The sequence below is a fragment of the Tachysurus fulvidraco genome, chromosome 14, assembly GCF_022655615.1.
Source record: "Tachysurus fulvidraco isolate hzauxx_2018 chromosome 14, HZAU_PFXX_2.0, whole genome shotgun sequence".
In the NCBI taxonomy this organism is placed as follows: Eukaryota; Metazoa; Chordata; class Actinopteri; order Siluriformes; family Bagridae; genus Tachysurus; species Tachysurus fulvidraco.
In genome coordinates, this window is record NC_062531.1 from 23,919,009 (window position 1) to 23,938,871 (window position 19,863).

Genomic DNA, 19,863 nt, shown 5'->3' on the forward strand with positions numbered 1-19,863 from the left:
ACCAATATTGCACACCACTGCAGAGAGTCAACAGGTCGCATTCCCACAGTTTGCATTTCCTTTTCCATAGTCCTTGCCAAACCTGTACCTAGCACTGAATGTATATAAATTTATAGGTATCAATCTATTAAGAACCTCGAATACCTGTGGATCTGGTTGTTTCTAAAGATTTCTTTTGTAAAAACACTGACCTACTAAATGTACTGCTAAACGTAAACATATACTGTAATATAAACTGAAATCTCCCCTCACTATTGGATTTGATATTAACTTAAATAACACCTTCCTGCCATGTTATAAGTACCAAGGATGAATGTGGCAGGTGGCAGAGCATTGTTAATTCACTTTCTACATCTCTAACCTTCTCTACCTTAAGGATAACCTTCTGTATATAGTTAAGACCTCCCCACAATTCACCTAAGAGAATAAATACAATTGGCTACAGTTAGTTCATCTAGATTAGATAGTACACCAAATTCAGATTCCTACCTTATCAGAAGAGAATCAAACACTACTGAAAGCACAGTGAAAGCTGTACTGCTTACGCCTTCAAAATGTTGAAAATGTTGCTATACTGGACAGGTTAGTTTTTTTTATTTTATTATTTCATTCATCAGTTTTGACTTGGCCCGTTTTTTGCTAGTGGTGCTCACAGTTTACATTGTTTAAGAAAGACTACAGTGTTGTTCCTACTGAGAGTTGTCCTTTGTTTCCATCAGCAGCTTCGTGCTAGCCATCTAAATGGTCAGTCTCCATCAATACCTAGCTAGCTCTAAGACAACAGCTATCAAAATAGTCCTCAAATTAGTTTCCTGTTAATATTTGTCTATTATTCCAAAATGATTAGTTTTTGCCTTTGCCCTGTTTAGACCACAGCCTTTCTTTGACCCAGTCCTAGCCTAGTGTAAGGACCTGGGATAGCATACCATGTTTAGGTTATATTTTGTTTGTTTGTCAAGTGTAAGTTTCATTCGTGTCTTTATTTTAAAGCGGTACACACTGGAAGCCTGCATTTGGGTCTGATTCACATCAATGCTGGTGAACGAGCCGAATGTAACCAGGCAAGTGCCTACCAGTAGGGGGGGTGTGGCAGGCCAATTATTCCAAAGACTTTTTAAGCAGGCACTGGGAAGAGGCTTCGAAGTTTGGGCCTTGTTTTAAAAAGCACATGGGATTTAATGTGGCTTTGTTCGGCTGTGTCTGAATTTGGCCCAGATGAGGTAGGCTGACTGGTTATTTATGGATATTTATTTTGAAGTTTTGGGCCTCGTTTTAAAAGGCACATGGGATTTAATGTGGCTTTGTTTGGCTGTGTCTGAATTTGCCCTAGATGAGATGCAGATGATTTAAGTAATGCTGACTGCATGTTGACAGCTGCTGATTTGAATAAATGCTCAAACATTGACTGTTGGTTATATCTGCTATCTGCCATCTGCCAAAGAAGGTAAATGTGTTAATGTTTAATGTAAATGTTAATTAAATTGAGATTGTGCAGTTGGTACCCGGGGTTTTAAATATTTAATGTTTTAATAAAGTATAGGATGTATTGTTAATTTTGTTTTCTTTTGTTCCAGATTTAAGTCAGTTGCTGTTTCTCCTGTATTGTTTTGTTTGGTTCCCTAGCTGGCCGGTCTCAGAGGTGTGTGCTGCATGGTGGCAGCACGTGTATTGTGTGGATTGTTTGTGTACGAGTCCGGTTGGCTGGGGTTTTTGTTTTTTTGTATTTCTTTTTCCTGTTTTTTTATACCTTTATACCAGCCTTATGTCGCCAGCTTGATTTATTAGTGCTTGCTTTCCGCACGTGTGTGGGCCTTTTCTTGTGTGAGGTCTATGTTTGCTATGTTTTTCTTGAGGTGGTTATGAGTGAAGGTTTTGATTTGTTAGTTTTATTTAAATTTGTGTTTTTTTGCTTTTCAGTGTGAATTATCAGGGAAATGCCACCTTGTGCTTTAAGGGCCTCCACATGCTAGGGAACTAGCTAATATAGTTACTGTGAGTTGGCTGTTAACATCTTGGAGAGCTGGGACCAATCTTGGAGTTATTTACATAAATTATTTTATGTCTGTTTTGTGTATATCCTTTGATGCCCGAAACGTCTTCATGACCTTGTTTCCTCACAGACCATGTATACCTGTATCCTGCATACATGACAATTCTCCGCACCAACATGGACACTGCAGGAGGGCAAAAGTGTTGAATAATAGAAATTTGACGGTTTCTTACGTCTTATGTTAATAAATGAGTTCAGCCTACTGATGGACATGAGAGGAATCAACCTTGCATACCTTAATGTATTGCTCAAGAACAAGCAGACTGGAAAATTTTGAGGTTTAAAACTTGGCAAGCTTTTGAACTATCTACACCAAACTCGGCCAGCTCCTTTAGGGTGATACTCTGAACAAAGTTTTAAATTGGTGTACCGACCGGCCTTTTGGGTTGTGCCGCAGCCCCGCCCCCAAATTATGCAAAATCAAAAAACTTTTTACAACATGGACATGTGACATATCAAAGCACTCAGCCTAATGTGGGAAACTTCCTCAAGAGTATTCGGATGACGTCACATCACATGCTCGTCTCCAAAAAGGTTGCTTCCAAAAGTAACACCTACCCTTATGTCCACTCATCTCCAAAAAGCACCGGCCTTTGCGAATACTTGGACGTCAAAGCCAACATCAAAGTTTGTCACGATGAACTTTACAAATCTAAATAAACATGTTCTTACAGAAAAGTTCAAAATATCTTTTACGAGGAACATACACAGACAGGTTCCTACGAATGAGCGGTTACAATAGAAACGCTCATTCGTTTTCCAGAATTCAAAACCGCACATTAACATTTAAGTTGCATATCGAAACAAAACCAACAGTATTCATGCTACACCAGCTCATCTCACTGATCGTGGATCAGTCTTGGTTGCAAAGTATGACAGAAGGTGAAAAGATCAAATGTCACTTTATTTTGACCCTGAGTCTGGGTTTCTCAGTGACTGGGGTCGGAGATGCTACAAGTGAACCTGCAAAGAATTACACACATACTTTTTAGGGAGGTTGTTGTCTCTGTGTCTCTCTCTGTCACATACTACATTTGTGTTTGTCTCATTCTCTCTCTCTCTCTCTCTGCTCAACCTCTGTCACACACTACATCTGTCTGTCTGTCTGTGTTTGTCTCTCTCCTTCTCCCCTCACTGTCACACTACATCTGTCTGTCTGTCTGTCTCCGTCTCTCTCTCTCACACACTACATCTGTGTGTCTGTCTCAACAACAATAACAAAGGGAGAAAAGAAAAAACAAAGGAGACAACAAAAATTGCATATTCAAAATGCATAACAAGTAAACAAAACATACAGGTAAGTGTACAGTGTATAGTGTAAGTGTACTACAGGTTGTCTTCTGTATGGTTATGTGTGTGTGTGATCATTCCCAGATAGCAATTACGTTTGGGCCACATGTGGGTATTATCTGGCACATATGGCCTAGATGTGGCATGGCTATACAGATATGGGCCAAATTGTGGCCATATTTGTTGTGCCATAACTTTAAAATTGGCGGGAAATGCTCTCTTGGTTCACAACACATTTTGAGGTATATTGCCCAGATAACAACAAACACATGAGAACCATATGTGGTTGAGCTATGGCACACAGTGAGAAACACGGACTTGTGGTAAACTTTTGGCTTATACGCGGAAAAACACAGGAATCCTGAAATCAAGTGCGGCAGACATCCTCCGTCCCACACCTCAGGTTGCTATGCACCTTCCCTCCTATTGGTGGAGCGAGACTATGGCGCGAATGTGACTGAGACTCGGGCATTTCTGCTTTCCTCACGACTGTGTAAGCTACGTTCAGGTAAGTGATTAGCACTTTACAGTCATATAATTGAAATATGCAGCATTGTGTCAATATTGCATGTTATTAAGCGTTTAGTTATTAGTTTAATTGAGGAAGGGGTCAAATTAGCTAATATTTTCCTCAGTTTAACAATGCAGTTTAATGTCTGCTAGGGCTCCGCTGGTTTGGCGTTTTAAATTCCGATGTTTTTGGCTGTAAATCAACAGTACTTAAGTAAAGTTGGCCGCATATTCACAGATTGGAGTTTCCCAAGTCAATAACTCCTGAGCTAAACGCTGTTACTACACAACTAACACCTCTTTTCTATCGTAGTAATGTAGAGAGGCAGCTACAACCCAATTTTCCTCAAAATCAGCTTTCCTCCACGGTGGAAAAAATACATGTCTCTATGTGCGAACCAAGGGACCGTCTGCAAAGTGCAAAACCCGAAAAGCGAATACTAAAAACAGTCAACTTAGAAGAAATGTCTTTTTTTTGTATCATTTTTTTTTTTTTTTTTTTAATATGTAAATATTTCCCCCAAGTAAGTGTTGTAGTATAACTATCAGGACATCAGTGATGTGTGAGCTGAATTTGGTGACAGTCCAGTTTATTACGGTGGTTATTGACTGTTTTTTAGTATTCGCTTTTCGGGATTTGCACTTTGCAGACGGTCCCTTGGAATCTCTCTCATGCACTGAAAGTCATGCATGTCTTTTTTTAAAACAGAATACATCCAGTGTAAATTTTAACCAGTTGGTGAAAAGAATTCTAAAAACAAAACCTAAATCATTTGTCATAAGAAATTATGGTATTATTATGGCCAACATATTGAAAAATACAATTTGCAATTCCTTTCGAAAATATACTGGAAAAATTTTTTTTGGTCAATCAGAGGTGGTTAATTATTGCAATTAAAATATTAAAGGAGGAAATTTATATTAAATTATCCCCCCCCCCCATTATCCTCCAGCTCTAACTTCCAGGTTGTATTGCTGCTAGCATTATTTAAATTCATCTTTATTGCAGAGACCGAGAGGGGGGTAGGAGGGAGCGAATGAAGAAACACGAGGCCCGACAAAACACTGCCGACCCTCATTAGGCACAAAAAAGCTCAATTTCTGAATTTAAGTTCTCTGTACAAGTTAATCTGATTTTTTTTTTGTATTTTTTTTCTGTGATTTTTACTACTCTGAGTTGAATACATCCTTAAATGTATTCTTATGTTTACTCTTAAAGCTGTAATTATTTAAACACTTGTTTTGAAGTAATTTGTTTTGAGTACATTTGTTGTTGAGTGTTTCATTTACCTTTAAGTTAATAAGACTTTTACATACTGTCAGCTGCATGTGTGGCACATATGGGCCAATAGATTTTAACAGAACTCAACCATACTAAAATTGCATATAAGGCTCATATTTGGGCCACATTAAATTGTATTATTTGTCTCATGTTTGGTGGAGTTATGGCACTCCTTTGGTTCATTTCTTTCAAAGAAGAGGTGTGCCATATTTGGGCCACATAAAATTACATTTGGCTCATGCTTGGTGGACTTGTGGCACTGAGATGTGTGTGTGTGTGCGTATGTGTGGATGTTCTTGGTGTTTGTGTGTAGGACACTGTTGTAATGTAACGAAGTACAAATACTTCGTTACTGTACTTAAGTAGAAATTTCACGTATCTGTACTTTACTTCGCTATTTAAATTTATGTAAACTTTCACTTTTACTCCACTACATTTCCTAGATAAAATGTATACTTTTACTCCGCTATATTTCCAATAAGCATCTTCGTTACTCGTTACTACAAAATAAAATCAGAAGAAATGTCTGCGACTGCAATAAGGGAGGTTTGGTGAAGCACTGCTCCTACTGTAGATTCGATTGCATTAAGCACGTCTGCACGCCCTACGGAGAAGCACAGGAGCGCGCATCGTGCACGCGCAGTCAGAGCTGGAGGCATTTATCTATAACGGCGGCAACCAAAAGCAAACAAAAGCAGTGAAATGTCACTATTCTTATTACCAGAATTGATAGCACAAACAAAATATTAATGCAATATCAATACTAAATAAAAATAACATTTATTGATTTGGTCTTTGTCTTGTGAATATTTGTTTATTAATGACTGCATTCATCGGACACACTGTTTGTAGAGAATGCACACAGACATGAACTGATTTGATTCAAGACTGGCATCATTACATCATGCATAAATGTTTTGGTGTGCACTTTTGCCATTTAATAATACCATAACTTTTGGCTTACTATGTAGTCATATAATATATAATATAAAACTCTTCTTGTTTTAAATTCTCAATGAGGGATAAAACCCCTAAAGATGAAACCCTAGAACCGCCCCTGATCTTATGCCTACCGAAAATCACTGAAATTTAAGTTTTTACTTTTACTTCAAATACTTAAGTACATTAAATATCAGAAAATGACTTTTGATACTTAAGTACAGTAAATATCAGATACTTTAAGACTTTTACTTGAGTAATATTCTAAAAGGTGACTTTCACTTCTACCAAAGTCTTTTTCTAGTACGATATTTGTACTTTTACTCAAGTATTGCTTTCTAGTACTTTATACAACACTGCAGTTTCTTACTGTACATAACGCAATAAATACATTTGCACTTCTCGTTCAATTCCCTGTTAATCAAGAAAATTAATTTTGCATAAAATTTTTCATAAAGCTAAATTTTTCATAAAATTGTTGTTTTGTAATATGCGACGGTGAAAAAATAAAACATTGAACAAAGCAACGTGGAGAATCATAGCACAGTTTTTTTTTTCTCACCACTCCTACTGTTTATTGCCACATAAATTTGATTGCTGTATCATAAATATGACATAACATAATATCTACGAAACCATATTGGGTGTGTAGACATGAGTGACACCTTTTCAGTGGAAAAAAATAAATACAGCTTTAATCTGTAAATTTCTAGCTAGGAAGAATCTATTTAAGAATTATTATTATTATGAACTATAACATGTGCCTTCTACCAAAAAAAAGGGAAAACAGTACTATGAAGAAAAGAAAGCTAAAAAAAGTACAGGCACAATGTCAAAATCAGCCATTTGGTTTCCCCTTCACAATTATATGTTAATTACTGGAGTGGCAACGGAACATCAGACGTTGATTACATATAAATATCAGTGGCTGATTGTGCATGCAAGAACTAGACACAAAATCCTTCACCCATATGTGGTCATTTCTCAAACTGTTTCCACAAAATTCAAAGCATACAATTTTATTCCCTGTTTTACACACTGGAACCCAAAGAGTCCAAACCTGGTCCAGCATGACGTATTAAAATGACGTCCATAAAGACACGGTATGGGAGAACTCAACCCAAAAAGTGGAGCATTTTCATCGAAGCATATGACTCCATATTATCCCCAATGGTTTTGGAACGTGACGGAAATAAACGGATTGATTTAGTGCTTTGTGTCTGAGGTACTTCTCTAAGCATCGAATGGCAATTGGGTCAAAATCTGTGTCAAACTTATTAGCAAATAAATGGTGCTGTTCTAGCATCCACTTCAGGTCCCCAACTCCATATACACAAACGTCCCGAATGTGAATACCCTGACAGGGAGGATACAATGCATCAATTCCCCCCTCATGCCCTGCCCATTTGATTACCCGGGAGATGCTATAAACGTCTGTGATGTCAAATTTAGAGTGTGCACGAATGAACCCTGGGACACCAGGCATACGTTGCAATGTAGCCCAAAGAAATTCATCAGGGCTGTAGGTATCGTTTACCCATGATATCAACACCTGTGCTTTGGGGTCTTCAAGCACATAGCGCACAAATTCACGACTCACCACGATGTATGCAATACCTGAGAAAACCTTAAGACCAAAGGGTGGTGGACTTTTTTCTTTGTTGGTTCTCATTATTGTGCCATTTTGTACTTGGTAGCTTTGTTTCCATCTGGATACCTTAATATGGGGTGTGGTCTCAGTCTCCAGGCTGTTAGCACCACCAAGCTTTTTAAGCATATGCACCATCTCCAAGTTGGTTTTGATTGGGAAATCCTGACCACACAGGTTGATGAAGTACTTCCAATGGCTGTTGACCTGGTAAAGATCCTTCATACAATTGATATCAGCCTGGACGCGACTCCAGCTGGCGTAGACAACCGTCAAAGGCTGACTGACTAAGAAAACATTATCGAAGCAAGAGACAATGCCGCTGATAGCCTTCCTTGTAGAGTGAGGGGCTTTTTTGTCCACATGTATGCAGTAGAAATTCTGAGGGCTGTATATGGACCTGAGTAGCCTCTCAAAATTCTGCACCTTGTGGTGAACAACAATGGAATATGCCAATGGGAACGCCTCTTCCTCCTCACTCAATGGGAACGGTAGGTATTTACGAGTCTTCCGGAACTTCTCACAGTCTTCTGTCTGCTTGACATATTGTTCATCTGTGATCTGTGTTATGTTCTTAAAGCTCTTTTTCAAGGTCAGAGTCTTAGCGCAGTCGTGCTCATTATGATCATCCTGTAAAATTTTATTGCAGTCACACTTATCCTCTGGAGATTCATCATTTCCGAACATCAGCGATCTATACTTAATCACTGTCTTTTCTTGGATGATCCGAGTGACCGTGAGAATGAAAATACAGGACCAAGCTCCAGATAGCAGAAGCAGCCAGGATCTTCTCATTCTGGGGATTGTGAAAGCCATCAGCAACCTGTAGCAGTTAGAGTGCTTTTTGTTAGAAGTGGGAATACTGTATTCCTGATAACAATACAGTCAATACTTGTACAGGTCATGCTATGTCTATGTCACATTTAAATGAATAATATTGTAATTTAATTAAAATTGTTCAGTGATATCAAGAGATGCTGTTAGAGAAGAATCAGCATTGAATCAGTCAGTCATGATTATTATTGAAACATTCTCCTAACTAGACTCCTTCATATGCTTATGATGCAAACTATGCAGTCCATATTATTAATTATTGATCTAAGTACTACCTTTTACCATGACCATGCTTTTGAGATATGATACAAAGTGTGTCAGTTGTTCTACTATTAGATCCAGAATGTTCTTAATAATCAGTTACTTTACTAATCAATTCTCCTGCCACCTAGAAGCAGGGACACCGCAGTGCTCTGGAGTATTGCTAAACTAAAATAGCCTCCAGTCCTTGTCTTCCCTAGAGAAGGATAACCTTCTCTATATAGTATTAAGACCTGCTTACAATTCACACATGAAACTACTCTCGATTAATCACCTAAGAGAATAAATTGGCTACAATTCAAATGAGACAACTCTAGATTAGATAGTACACCAAATTCAGATTCCTACCTTATCAGAAGAGAATCAAACACTACTGAAAGCACAGTGAAAGCTGCACTGCTTACACCTTCAAAATGTTGAAAATTTTGCTATACTGGACAGGTTAGTATTTTGTTTTTCATCAGAACTTTTATATTAATTCATTCATCAGTTTTGACTTGGCCTGTTTTTTGCTAGTGGTGCTCACAGTTTACATTGTTTAAGAAAGACTACAGTGTTGTTCCTACTGAGAGTTGTCCTTTGTTTCCATCAGCAGCTTCGTGCTAGCCATCTAAATGGTCAGTCTCCATCAATACCTAGCTAGCTCTAAGACAACAGCTATCAAAATATTCCTGTTAATATTTGTCTATTATACCAAAATGATTCGTTTTTGCCTTTGCCCTGTTTAGCCTGTTACTACAGCCTGTCTTTGACCCAGTCCTAGCCTAGTGTAAGGAGCTTGGATAGTGTCAAGCCAGACCACCAAAGGGTGGGCTGGCAGATGTTTCCATATCCTATGCTTTGTCATATTTGTGTGTGGTGCTACCGGTCTCATATTTCCTGCCATTGCACCTGATCCTTGTGGACTTGTATTAGATGCCTTATATATGTTCATACCATTGTCATTGTGTTTGAGTCATTGTCTTTGTCACAGCGATGTGATTGTTGTTGTGTTTACCAGGTTAATGTTGCTATAGTTACAGTATGTGTGAGCCGATACCACATTTAGATTATATTTTGTTTGTTTGTCAAGTGTAAGTTTCATTCGTGTCTTTATTTTAAAGCGGTACGCACAGCATACATTGCATTGCTGTCTGATTCACATCAACACTGGTGAACGAGCCAAAGATGAAGATCTGGTTTTAAACCAAGCCCTTGGCACGCTGTTTTTGCCACCTCTAGACAATAGCTTTTTCCGGTTGGATTTGTTTATTTGGATTGAATAAAGAAACGTCTTCATGACCTTGTTTCCTCACAGACAATGTATCTCTGTATCCTGCATACTCTGACAATACTTCGCACCAACATGGACACTGCAGGAGGGCAAAAGTGTTGAATAATAGATTTTCGACGGTTTCTTACGTCTCATGTTAATAAATGAGTTCAGCCTACTGATGGACATGAGAGGAATCAACCTTGCATACCTTAATGTATTGCTCAAGCACAAGCAGACTGGAAAATCACAACTCTCTGACAGGCTGTAACATGAACCACGGGAGCTGTAAAGCTTTGAGGAAAATGTGTTTTTCCACAAACTCCACAATCTCAGTCGCAAGCGACTTTGTACCTTCATCGTGTTTTTTTTCTGTGCAAGCTTCATGTCACATGTTATGGTTTATGTCAAGGAGAAGCTTGCACATAAAATATGCAAGATATAAGAGACATCCTAGATATAACAGCACACTTTGTCACAACTGAGTCATGAAGAGATGAAGGGGGAAAAAAAGATTGGAATACATTCCAGTTATGATGTGGGGAACCTGCAGGGACTTGTAAGTTTACACACTTCCTCTAAAACCATTTTTACCCTGAAACTGATACTATCTGCATCAGTTTCTACAGAAAGACTAGTAATAATAATAATAATGCATTTTATTTCATGGCGCCTTTCCGAACACCCAAGGTCACCTTACAAGCAATATACAGGTCACTGCATAAGACAAAACACATAAACAAACAACATATATATATATATAAAGTGCATTTAAGTCTCAATAAAAAAAATATTAGAAAGCCTGTGTAAAAAGATAAGTCTTAAGACGCGTTTTAAAAGTCAACAAGCACTCGCTATTGCGAACATCGAGGGGAAGAGATCTGGCACCCATAGTAGTAAGTTGAATCCTACTGTAGGTACCACAAGAGAAATTGAAGATGAAGCTCTGAGTGCACGTGAAGGAGTGTAAACCTGGAGAAGTTGAGTAAGGTATTGTGGTGCAAGATTATGAAGTGCCTTATAAGTGAGTGACTAGGTGTTATTGTTGTTGTACTGTGCTTGAGGGCAGTGCTATTTATTAGTCTAGTTTAGCTTTAGTAACTTACCAACACATTTGAGGAAAATGTGCCACTATTCTTTGTTTTGTTCGCTAATGCTGTGAAAAAAACATCATGGCTGTGTGCTAGCTGGCTAAACTGACAGCTTTAGTCATTACCTTGTTTTTCTTTATATATTTTTCTTTATAGTTTCCAATGTACAATGGTGTTCACTAGTTAAATTAAAACCCTGTACGATTTAGGAGATACGATTACCTGTAAAGTTTACAGATTCCAATTTAACTCAATGCTAAGTGGAACGAGTGTCATTTCAGTCATACCCAGCTTTGGATTTTGTAACTTTCTAGCATATCTGAGGTAAATGTTGAGTTTCCTGGTGAATTTGTTTTGTTTTTATGTTGCCTATGTGCTAGCTGACTAAAACATAGCCTCATCCACTCACTTATCAGCGCTAAGTACACTTACATTAATGGGAAAAAAGAGATTGGGGTCAGGAAGAGATGAAGAGGTGCGAGAAGGTACAGTTTGAGTTGAGGTATTCACAAGTTCAAGAGAAGTGTTGGTAGTTTTTCTTTTGCAGGATAGGCAGGGTGATGGTAAAGGTTACCAGGTGATGATTGAAGATGTTAAGTGGAGTGGCATTCATATATGTAGCTGGAGAGGGATGGGTGAAGACAATATCCAGGGTATTTCCTCCCTTGAACATGGGAGGTGGTGAATGCCATAAAGGAACTCAAAAGAGACAAAACTTGTGAAAGCAAGTGTAGACGTTTACAGCAGGCTGGCAATTCCAGAGCCCACGTTTGAGACTGAGACAACAGAATAGGGTAGATGAGGCTACTGTGAAGAGTGCGGCCTTTCCACACATGCGCTTCAGAGATAATGAATAAAATTCCTTTTTATACTCGAATACCGGACAGACGTAAAAAGCATTTCACCGCATGTCGTACTCTGTATGTATGTGTATGTGACCAATAAAATTGGATTTGATTTGAAAGAGATAGAACGGCACTAAATGAAAAGATATAAAGTGATGCTTCTAGCCGCTTCAGACGCTAGTCACCTTCGATATATAGGAGATCCTTCTCTATATAGTAGTAAGCCCTGCCTACATTTCACAACGAAGTCTGACCAAAATTCACATCATAATGGAGACTGAAACTACTCTCGATTAACCAGCCGTTAAGTGTAATTAAAATGTTATTTATTTTGTTTTATAGACAACATATCTGATGCAAATCTTGCTATACCTGACAGATTTGTTTTGTTTTCATCAACTTTGTGAGCCTCATCGTTACGTAGCTTTGGCTCGGTGCCTGTATTTGAGAGTGCTGCTTCTAGTTTACATTTTTTTTAGAAAAACTTTAATTAAACCGATATAATAACACAACTTCGACAGAGTCGATTCGCGGTGCCGGACCAGAGCCAGGAAGATTGTAAAAGATCTCAGCCATCCCAACAATGGACTCTTTTCTTTGTTGCGTTCAGGCACAGAGAGGATGAGGAGAAGCTTCTTCCCGCAGGCCATCCGGATCTTAAACCAGGAGACACCCAGGATCTAACACTGGTCTTCTCTCTCCAGCCCCACTGTTCTATGCACCCCCCCCTTTTTTTGTACTAACACTTTAATTCTGGACTGTCACTGACCCTTTAACTCTGGACTTGCACAGCACAGTGCAACTTTATACAATTTCTACACTCCATACACTATTTACACACCATACTTCACCTGGACATTCTAAGGACACTTTAACTCTGGACATGCACAGCACAGTGCAACTTTATACACTATTTACACACCATACTGCACCTGGACAATTTAAGGACAATCTTTAAAAACTATACACATTTATGTATATGTATATTTATGTATATGTATACACATTATTTCTTCATATTCTCCATATATTTCATTTTTATATAGTTTGTTATATAGTTTTCTTATATAGTTTATACTTTCTTATTTTATTCTCATTTTATTTTCTGCTTTTTTATACTTTTTTTTTATATTCTTTATTCTTTAATCTGTATGTGACAAATAAAATGATTTGAGTCGTTCTTCCAGACAGATTTCCTTTGTTTTCATGAACGGCTTCATGCTAACCAGCTACATTGTGTTAGCTAGCTATCTTGAAGACAACACAGTTGTCACAGAAAATGTCCACATTCTTATGCTTTTGTCTAATCCTTATCTAGCTTAGGTTCTCTTTTTATATTTTGTTAGCATGAATCAGGAATATTAATAGTCATAATTCTAAAACACACATGGAATATTCTTTCTTTCTTTCTTTCTTTCTTTCTTTCTTTCTTTCTTTCTTTCTTTCTTTCATATTTCCTTACATATTCACTACTTGTACTTATATCATGTCGTCCTAACACGAATGCAAAAGTGGCACACACACACACACACACACACACACACACACACACACACACACACACATTCATGCTCACCTAAAACCGTTCTGGAGCAACTGTTTTCTGAAATAGTTTTAAAAACTGCTGGAATTTTTTACTGGAATTCTCTCTCTCTCTCTCTCTCTCTCTCTCTCTCTCTCTCTCTCTCTCTTCTCTCTCACCTTTCTCTCTCTCTCTCTCTCCTTTCTCTCTCTCTCTCCTCCTACGACTCTCCTTTGTCTCTCTCTCTCTCTCTTCTCTCTCCTTTCTCTCTCTCTCTCTCTCTTCTCTCTCCTTTCTCTCTCTCTCGCTTCTCTCCTTTCTCTCTCTCTCTCTCCTTTCTCTCTCTCTTCCTAGGGCTCTCCTTTGTCTCTCTCTCTCTCTCTCTCTCTCTCTCTCTCTCTCTCTCTCTCTCTCTCTCTCTCTCTCTCTGTCTCACTGTCTCTCTCAGCTGAAAATAGATGATGAAGACCAGCAGCAACATTTCTGTTTCCACTTCCTGCTCCTTAGAGCTCCTAAGAAACATGCTGACACTCCATTGTTATTTCTTATTTAAACATTTCAAAGTCAATATGAAAGGTGACAAGACACAGCAACTCTGTGAATCAAGAACAAGTGTCAATATGGATGTTACACCAAATATGTGTTATACTGGTTGCAATTACACAATCAAACAATAAAGTCAAACACTAAAAGACACGATACAACAGTAAGGAAAATAAGTAGGGAACAAACAGATCAGGGTGTGTTGGTAGATTAACACAGTTAATTCTTTTCCTGTAACAGCATGTCTGAAGTGTTAAATTGTTCCTTTACACAACAGTAATTTATTTACCGATTAAACAACGATTTATAAATGTAATCTATTTATAGTTTAAAAGCCCAAATCAATTGTCTGTTGTCCTGAAGATAAGTTATAGCTTTTTTCTCTTTGACATCACTAGACTCTGATTATGTCGGTTTTGTAGAAGCCAACATTCTGTTTTCCTATTTAAGCTTAGACAAATATCTATCAAGAGTAACTCCTCCTAGGGCTTTCGAGCCACATGCACCAAATTTGGATATGTTGTAGACCCTGGTCTGAGGTTTGTTGCTGTTACTTTTCTGAGCAATCCGAGTACCGGTACTTCCGGGACCGGGTCTCAAAGTGGCCTTTTTTCTCATAGACTCCCATTCTAAAATTTTCAAACTCGGCAAGCTTTGAACTATCTACACCAAACTCGGCCAGCTCCTTTAGGGTGAAAACAAAGTTTAAATTGGTCTACCGAACAGCTTTTCGGTTGTGCCGCAGATCCCCCCCCCCCCCCAAATTATGCAAAATCAAAAAACTTTTTAGAACATGGACATGTGACATATCAAAGCACTCAGCCTAATGTGGGAAACTTCCTCAAGAGTATTCGGATGACGTCACATCACATGCTCGTCTCCAAAAAGGTTGCTTCCAAAAGTAACACCTACCCTTATGTCCACTCATCTCCAAAAAGCACCGGCCTTTGCGAATACTTGGACCGTCAAAGCCAACATCAAAGTATGTCACGATGAACTTTACAAATCTAATTAAACATGTTCTTACAGAAAAGTTCAAAATACCTTTTACGAGGAACATACACAGACAGGTTCCTACGAATGAGCGGTTACAATAGAAACGCTCATTCGTTTTCCAGAATTCAAAACCGCACATTAACATTTAAGTTGCATATCGAAACAAAACCAACAGTATTCATGCTACACCAGCTCATCTCACTGATCGTGGATCAGTCTTGGTTGCAAAGTATGACAGAAGGTGAAAAGATCAAATGTCACTTTATTTTGACCCTGAATGCGAGAGCATGAGGTTTACCTTGGACAATCCCACTTGGTCTGGGTTTCTCAGTGACTGGGGTCGGAGATGCTACAAGTGAACCTGCAAAGAAGATGTCAGAGAAAAAACATAAATTAATGAGTGATACAAAAATAAAGAATTAAGTAGAATTTGTGAAACTGGTGAATGTATTTATGCAAATATTGCATGTGAATGAATAAAGGATAAAGAGTACACTAATTATAATCATGATGAAAAGTGTTTAGAATGTGCGGAATGTTTACTGTTTCTCTCTGAAGTAATGGGAAGCCATGCAGGGGCAGGAGGGATGACCTGAAGCATAAACATACACACCAAAACACACACACACACACACACACACACACACACACACACACACACACACACACACGCTTAGAAGATGAGAAAATACATCATTTTGTATTTGTGATAATTTTGTGAACCAGTGGTCAAACTAGATTTACAAACAGTGTCACATACTTTTTAGGGAGGTTGTTGTCTCTGTCTCTGTCTCTGTCACACACTAAATTTGTGTGTCTGTCTCTGTATGTCTCTCTCCTTCTCCCCTCACTCTCTCACACTACATCTGTCTGTCTCCGTCTCTCTCTCTGTCACACACTACATCTGTGTGTCTGTCTCTGTCTCTCTCTCTCTGTCACACACTACATCTGTTTGTCTGTCTCCGTTTCTCTCTCTCTGTCACACACTACATCTGTCTGTCTGTCTCCGTCTCTCTCTCTATCACACACTACATCTGTGTGTCTGTCTCCGTCTCTCTCTCTCTGTCACACACTACATCTGTCTGTCTCCGTCTCTCTCTCTGTCACACACTACATCTGTGTGTCTGTCTCAACAACAATAACAAAGGTAGAAAAGAACAAAACAAAGACGGAGACAACAAAAATTGAATATTCAAAAAGCATAACAAGTAAACAAAACATACAGGTAAGTGTGCAGTGTATAGTGTAAGTGTACTACAGCAGAGGTGTACATGGTTGCCGTCTTTGCGTCTTTCCGCCGATTAACGTTATAGATAAACGCCTCCAGCTCTGACTGCGCGTGCACGCTGCGCGTACTTGTGCTTTTCCGTTCAAATAAAGCAGATAGCTGAAGACGCACTTTTGAAACACTACAACACACGCGCGTAAAAGCAAAAGTAAAAAAAATCGCTCTTGGATCAAACTGATAAATAATTTTCTTTCTCATTGACGATATGCCCTGCATTTTAACGTAATTTTTATTGTTTATTTATGAAAGTAAAAATTATACTTATAGTTTTAGGGTGGCTGAGATCACAGACAGGGAGCTGAAGCCACCCTAACAAGGGCTAGAACCGCCCCCGGTTGACACAATTCGCAACACATTCGCCAGGAATCCTTTTTGACGCCGATTATCTCCCTCATATATGGCCATGTGTGATCAGGAATGTCCTCGTTGTTAGTTATTTTAACATTGGTGACTCCGTCTGAATTAACATTAGCCATTCCTTTTGTAGGCGTGCTGCTCATTGTTAGCTCCGCTATCCTTAGTCTATGTCTGATAGCCAGTAAATAATACAGTACACCAGTCACATGGGGAAAAAGCCGCACAATGATAGGAAACATAGGAATGATAGGAAAGTCTGGAAACAGCGCTCAATGAGAAGAAATAATACTAAAAGTAACGAGTCCGTTTTGAAAATGTAAGAAGTAAAAAGTACAGATATTTGTGTAAAAATGTAATGAGCAAAAGTAAAAAGAGGAGTAATGTACCGATAAAAAGATGAAGTAAAAAGAGTAAAGTACCGATAAAAAGATGGAGTAAAGTACCGATACCAGAAAAATGTACTTAAGTACAGTAACGAAGTATTTTTACTCCGTTACTTCCCACCTCTGCTAAACAGGTAGTATAGTATCGGCGACTTTTTACTTAAGTACATGTCAGAGCCCATACTTCTTTACTTTAACTTGAGTAAAAGAGTGTAGTCACTACTTCAACTTTTACTGGAGTCTTTTAAAAAAAATGAGTATCTGTACTTCTACTTGAGTAAAGGATGTGTGTACTTTTGCCACCTCTGTACTACAGGTTGAAATACTTCGTTACTGTAACTACTTAAGTAGAAATTTCACGTATCTGTACTTTACTTCGCTATTTAAATTATATTTCCAATAAGCATCTTCATTACTCGTTACTACAAAATAAAATCAGAAGAAATGTCTGCGACTGCAATAAGGGACGTTTGGTGAATCACTGCTCCTACTGTAGATTAGATTGCATTAAGCACGTCTGCACGCCCTACGGAGAAGCACAGGGGCGCGCATCGTGCACGCGCAGTCAGAGCTGGAGGCATTTATCTATAACGGCGGCAACCAAAAGCAAACAAAAGCAGTGAAATGTCACTATTCTTATTACCAGAATTGATAGCACAAACAAAATATTAATGCAATATCAATACTAAATAAAAATAACATTTATTGATTTGGTCTTTGTCTTGTGAATATTTGTTTATTAAGGACTGCATTCATTGGACACACTGTTTGTAGAGAATGCACACAGACATGAACTGATCTGATTCAAGACTGGCATCATTACATCATGCATAAATGTTTTGGTGTGCACTTTTGCCATTTAATAATACCATAACTTTTGGCTTACTATGTAGTCATATAATATATAATATAAAACTCTTCTTGTTTTAAATTCTCACTGAGGGCTAAAACCCCTAAAGATGAAATCCTAGAACCGCCCCTGCTCTTATGCCTACCGAAAATCACTGAAATTTTACTTTTTACTTTTACTTCAAATACTTAAGTACATTAAATATCAGAAAATGACTTTTGATACTTAAGTACAGTAAATATCAGATACTTTAAGACTTTTACTTGAGTAATATTCTAAAAGGTGACTTTCACTTCTACCAAAGTCTTTTTCTAGTATGATACTTGTACTTTATACAGTACAACACTGGTAGGACACTGAGCCTCTCATTGTTCCTCAGGCTGCCACATTGTGACACATTGTTATAGTAGTGTAATCTGAACTGGATTTGGGTTTGACTGTCCCAGTTTAAAATTTTGCATACAAGAAAGTGATCAATCAGGAAGTTTGTTTTAAACAAATCTCAGCTTTCCATATCATGAAAATAACAGGCTGCAGAGATGACTGTAGAAAAAAATGAAGGAAATCAAGAACCTGATTTTTTTTTAACTAATTCGTGCAAAAGTACCTGATTAAAAACTATCCAGTGCAAGGAATATTAAGGAACATTCATATATTTGTGTATATCCTTATGCAATAAAATCATACCCCCATACAACAGTTATGAACAAAGATCATAGCTACTAAAAAATTCAGGAGGTGTACCTGTGACAAATTGGTGTGCCTTGTGTTGTTTCTCCACTCTGTCCTCATACTTCAGTGTTTCTGATGTTCTCCAGGCTGCCTGATTGTAAGCAGTAAAAAAAAAGAGTGTGAATGTTTTTTAGTCCATTTTTACAAAGCAGCACAGACTGGTCTTGCCTTTCCTCGGGTGAACAGCACTTAAAGCAGAAGAGGGGATATTTGAGCTAGTAGGCGGGGCAATATGTTGGAATATGCATGACTAAAGTATGACCAGTAGGATGTATCTCAAATTCCGGGGAATAGCATGTCCACTGTCTTAAAAGTTAACTGGGCATAAATAAATAAAAGAAAGTGAACTGGGTAAATAACTAAATTATTATTGTTATTAATTATGATGATGATGATTAAATGGTAATGAAAGGTTGTGAGTGAAGTGTTGCCAAGCTGCGCCTCATGATCCCCTTAACAATGCTGTGGACATTAAACAGCATTTCCTGTAACTATATATAGATAAAAAGTTTAACATGTTTGTTGATCATTATTAAGCTTAGAATTATAATAGGAATGTTTAAAATACCTAATCGCTGTGGTGTATTATGCAAGGGCGTCGATTTGGGTAGGGACGGTAGGGACATGTCCCTACCAATATCCAGGGAACACTCAATTGTCCCTAGCAATAATTCGACCAAGCCTATGTATATTTATACATAACCACTGACAATGGCGAAAGTTTGATTTTGACATTGGTGGGGACATAATTTATTTGACATTGGTGGGGACATAATTTATTTGACATTGGTGGGGGCAACATTCCCTGTATTTTGTACACTAGTTGCCCCGTATTTTCCACTAGTTGCGCTATTTTTTTAAAAACTCCGTTGTAAAATATTTCCATCTTATTTAATGATTCCTGGATAAATGTTAAATGAAATAAGTAAAAAAGCACAAGACACAGATGGATGTAAAAATATGTTGGGTTACGTGCTGTTATTGGAAAATTCTCAAAATCTGGATGGTAAGAGTAACACCACTTTACATATTAATATTTGTAAATTAACAGAAAATTATTTATAAGTGGGGGCACGGTGGCTTAGTGGTTAGCACGTTCGCCTCACTCCTCCAGCGTTGGGGGTTCGATTCCCGCCTCCGCCTTGTGTGTGTGTGGAGTTTGCATGTTCTCCCTGTGCCTCGGGGGTTTC

The 19,863-nt window shown here is 38.1% G+C and overlaps 2 protein-coding genes and 1 long non-coding RNA gene across 5 annotated transcripts in view; 1 reads left to right on the top strand and 2 right to left on the bottom strand.

Moving 5' to 3' along the window:
* Nucleotides 1-998, bottom strand: part of LOC113657001 (beta-1,3-galactosyl-O-glycosyl-glycoprotein beta-1,6-N-acetylglucosaminyltransferase-like) — a 3,263-nt gene extending 2,265 nt beyond the window's left edge. Inside the window, exon 1 of the mRNA XM_027168501.2 lies at nucleotides 3-998. The gene's annotated coding sequence lies outside the window, so the exon portion shown is untranslated. The remainder of the gene's footprint in view (nucleotides 1-2) is intronic.
* The window catches only part of LOC113645913 (beta-1,3-galactosyl-O-glycosyl-glycoprotein beta-1,6-N-acetylglucosaminyltransferase-like), a 27,992-nt gene extending 8,166 nt beyond the window's left edge, over nucleotides 1-19,826 (bottom strand). For 2 of the 3 annotated variants that reach the window (XR_003441325.2, XR_007137751.1), the window contains exons 1-3: nucleotides 18,686-19,826; nucleotides 15,607-15,655; nucleotides 15,362-15,424 (exon numbers count right to left, since the gene is read on the bottom strand). Coding sequence is in view for 1 of the 3 variants with exons in the window: in XM_027151868.2 (XP_027007669.2) it covers nucleotides 7,210-8,535 (1,326 nt within the window). In the remaining 2 variants the exon portion in view is untranslated. Of the gene's footprint in view, nucleotides 1-6,394; nucleotides 8,543-15,361; nucleotides 15,425-15,606; nucleotides 15,656-18,685 lie in introns of those variants that run through there. The other variant, XM_027151868.2, reaches the window with a different exon arrangement.
* On the top strand, nucleotides 1,091-3,147 carry LOC113645916. Its single transcript, XR_003441326.2, has 3 exons — nucleotides 1,091-1,220; nucleotides 1,331-1,444; nucleotides 1,575-3,147. It is a non-coding gene; the product is annotated as an uncharacterized LOC113645916 (long non-coding RNA).
* Nucleotides 19,827-19,863: the final 37 nt, after the last annotated feature.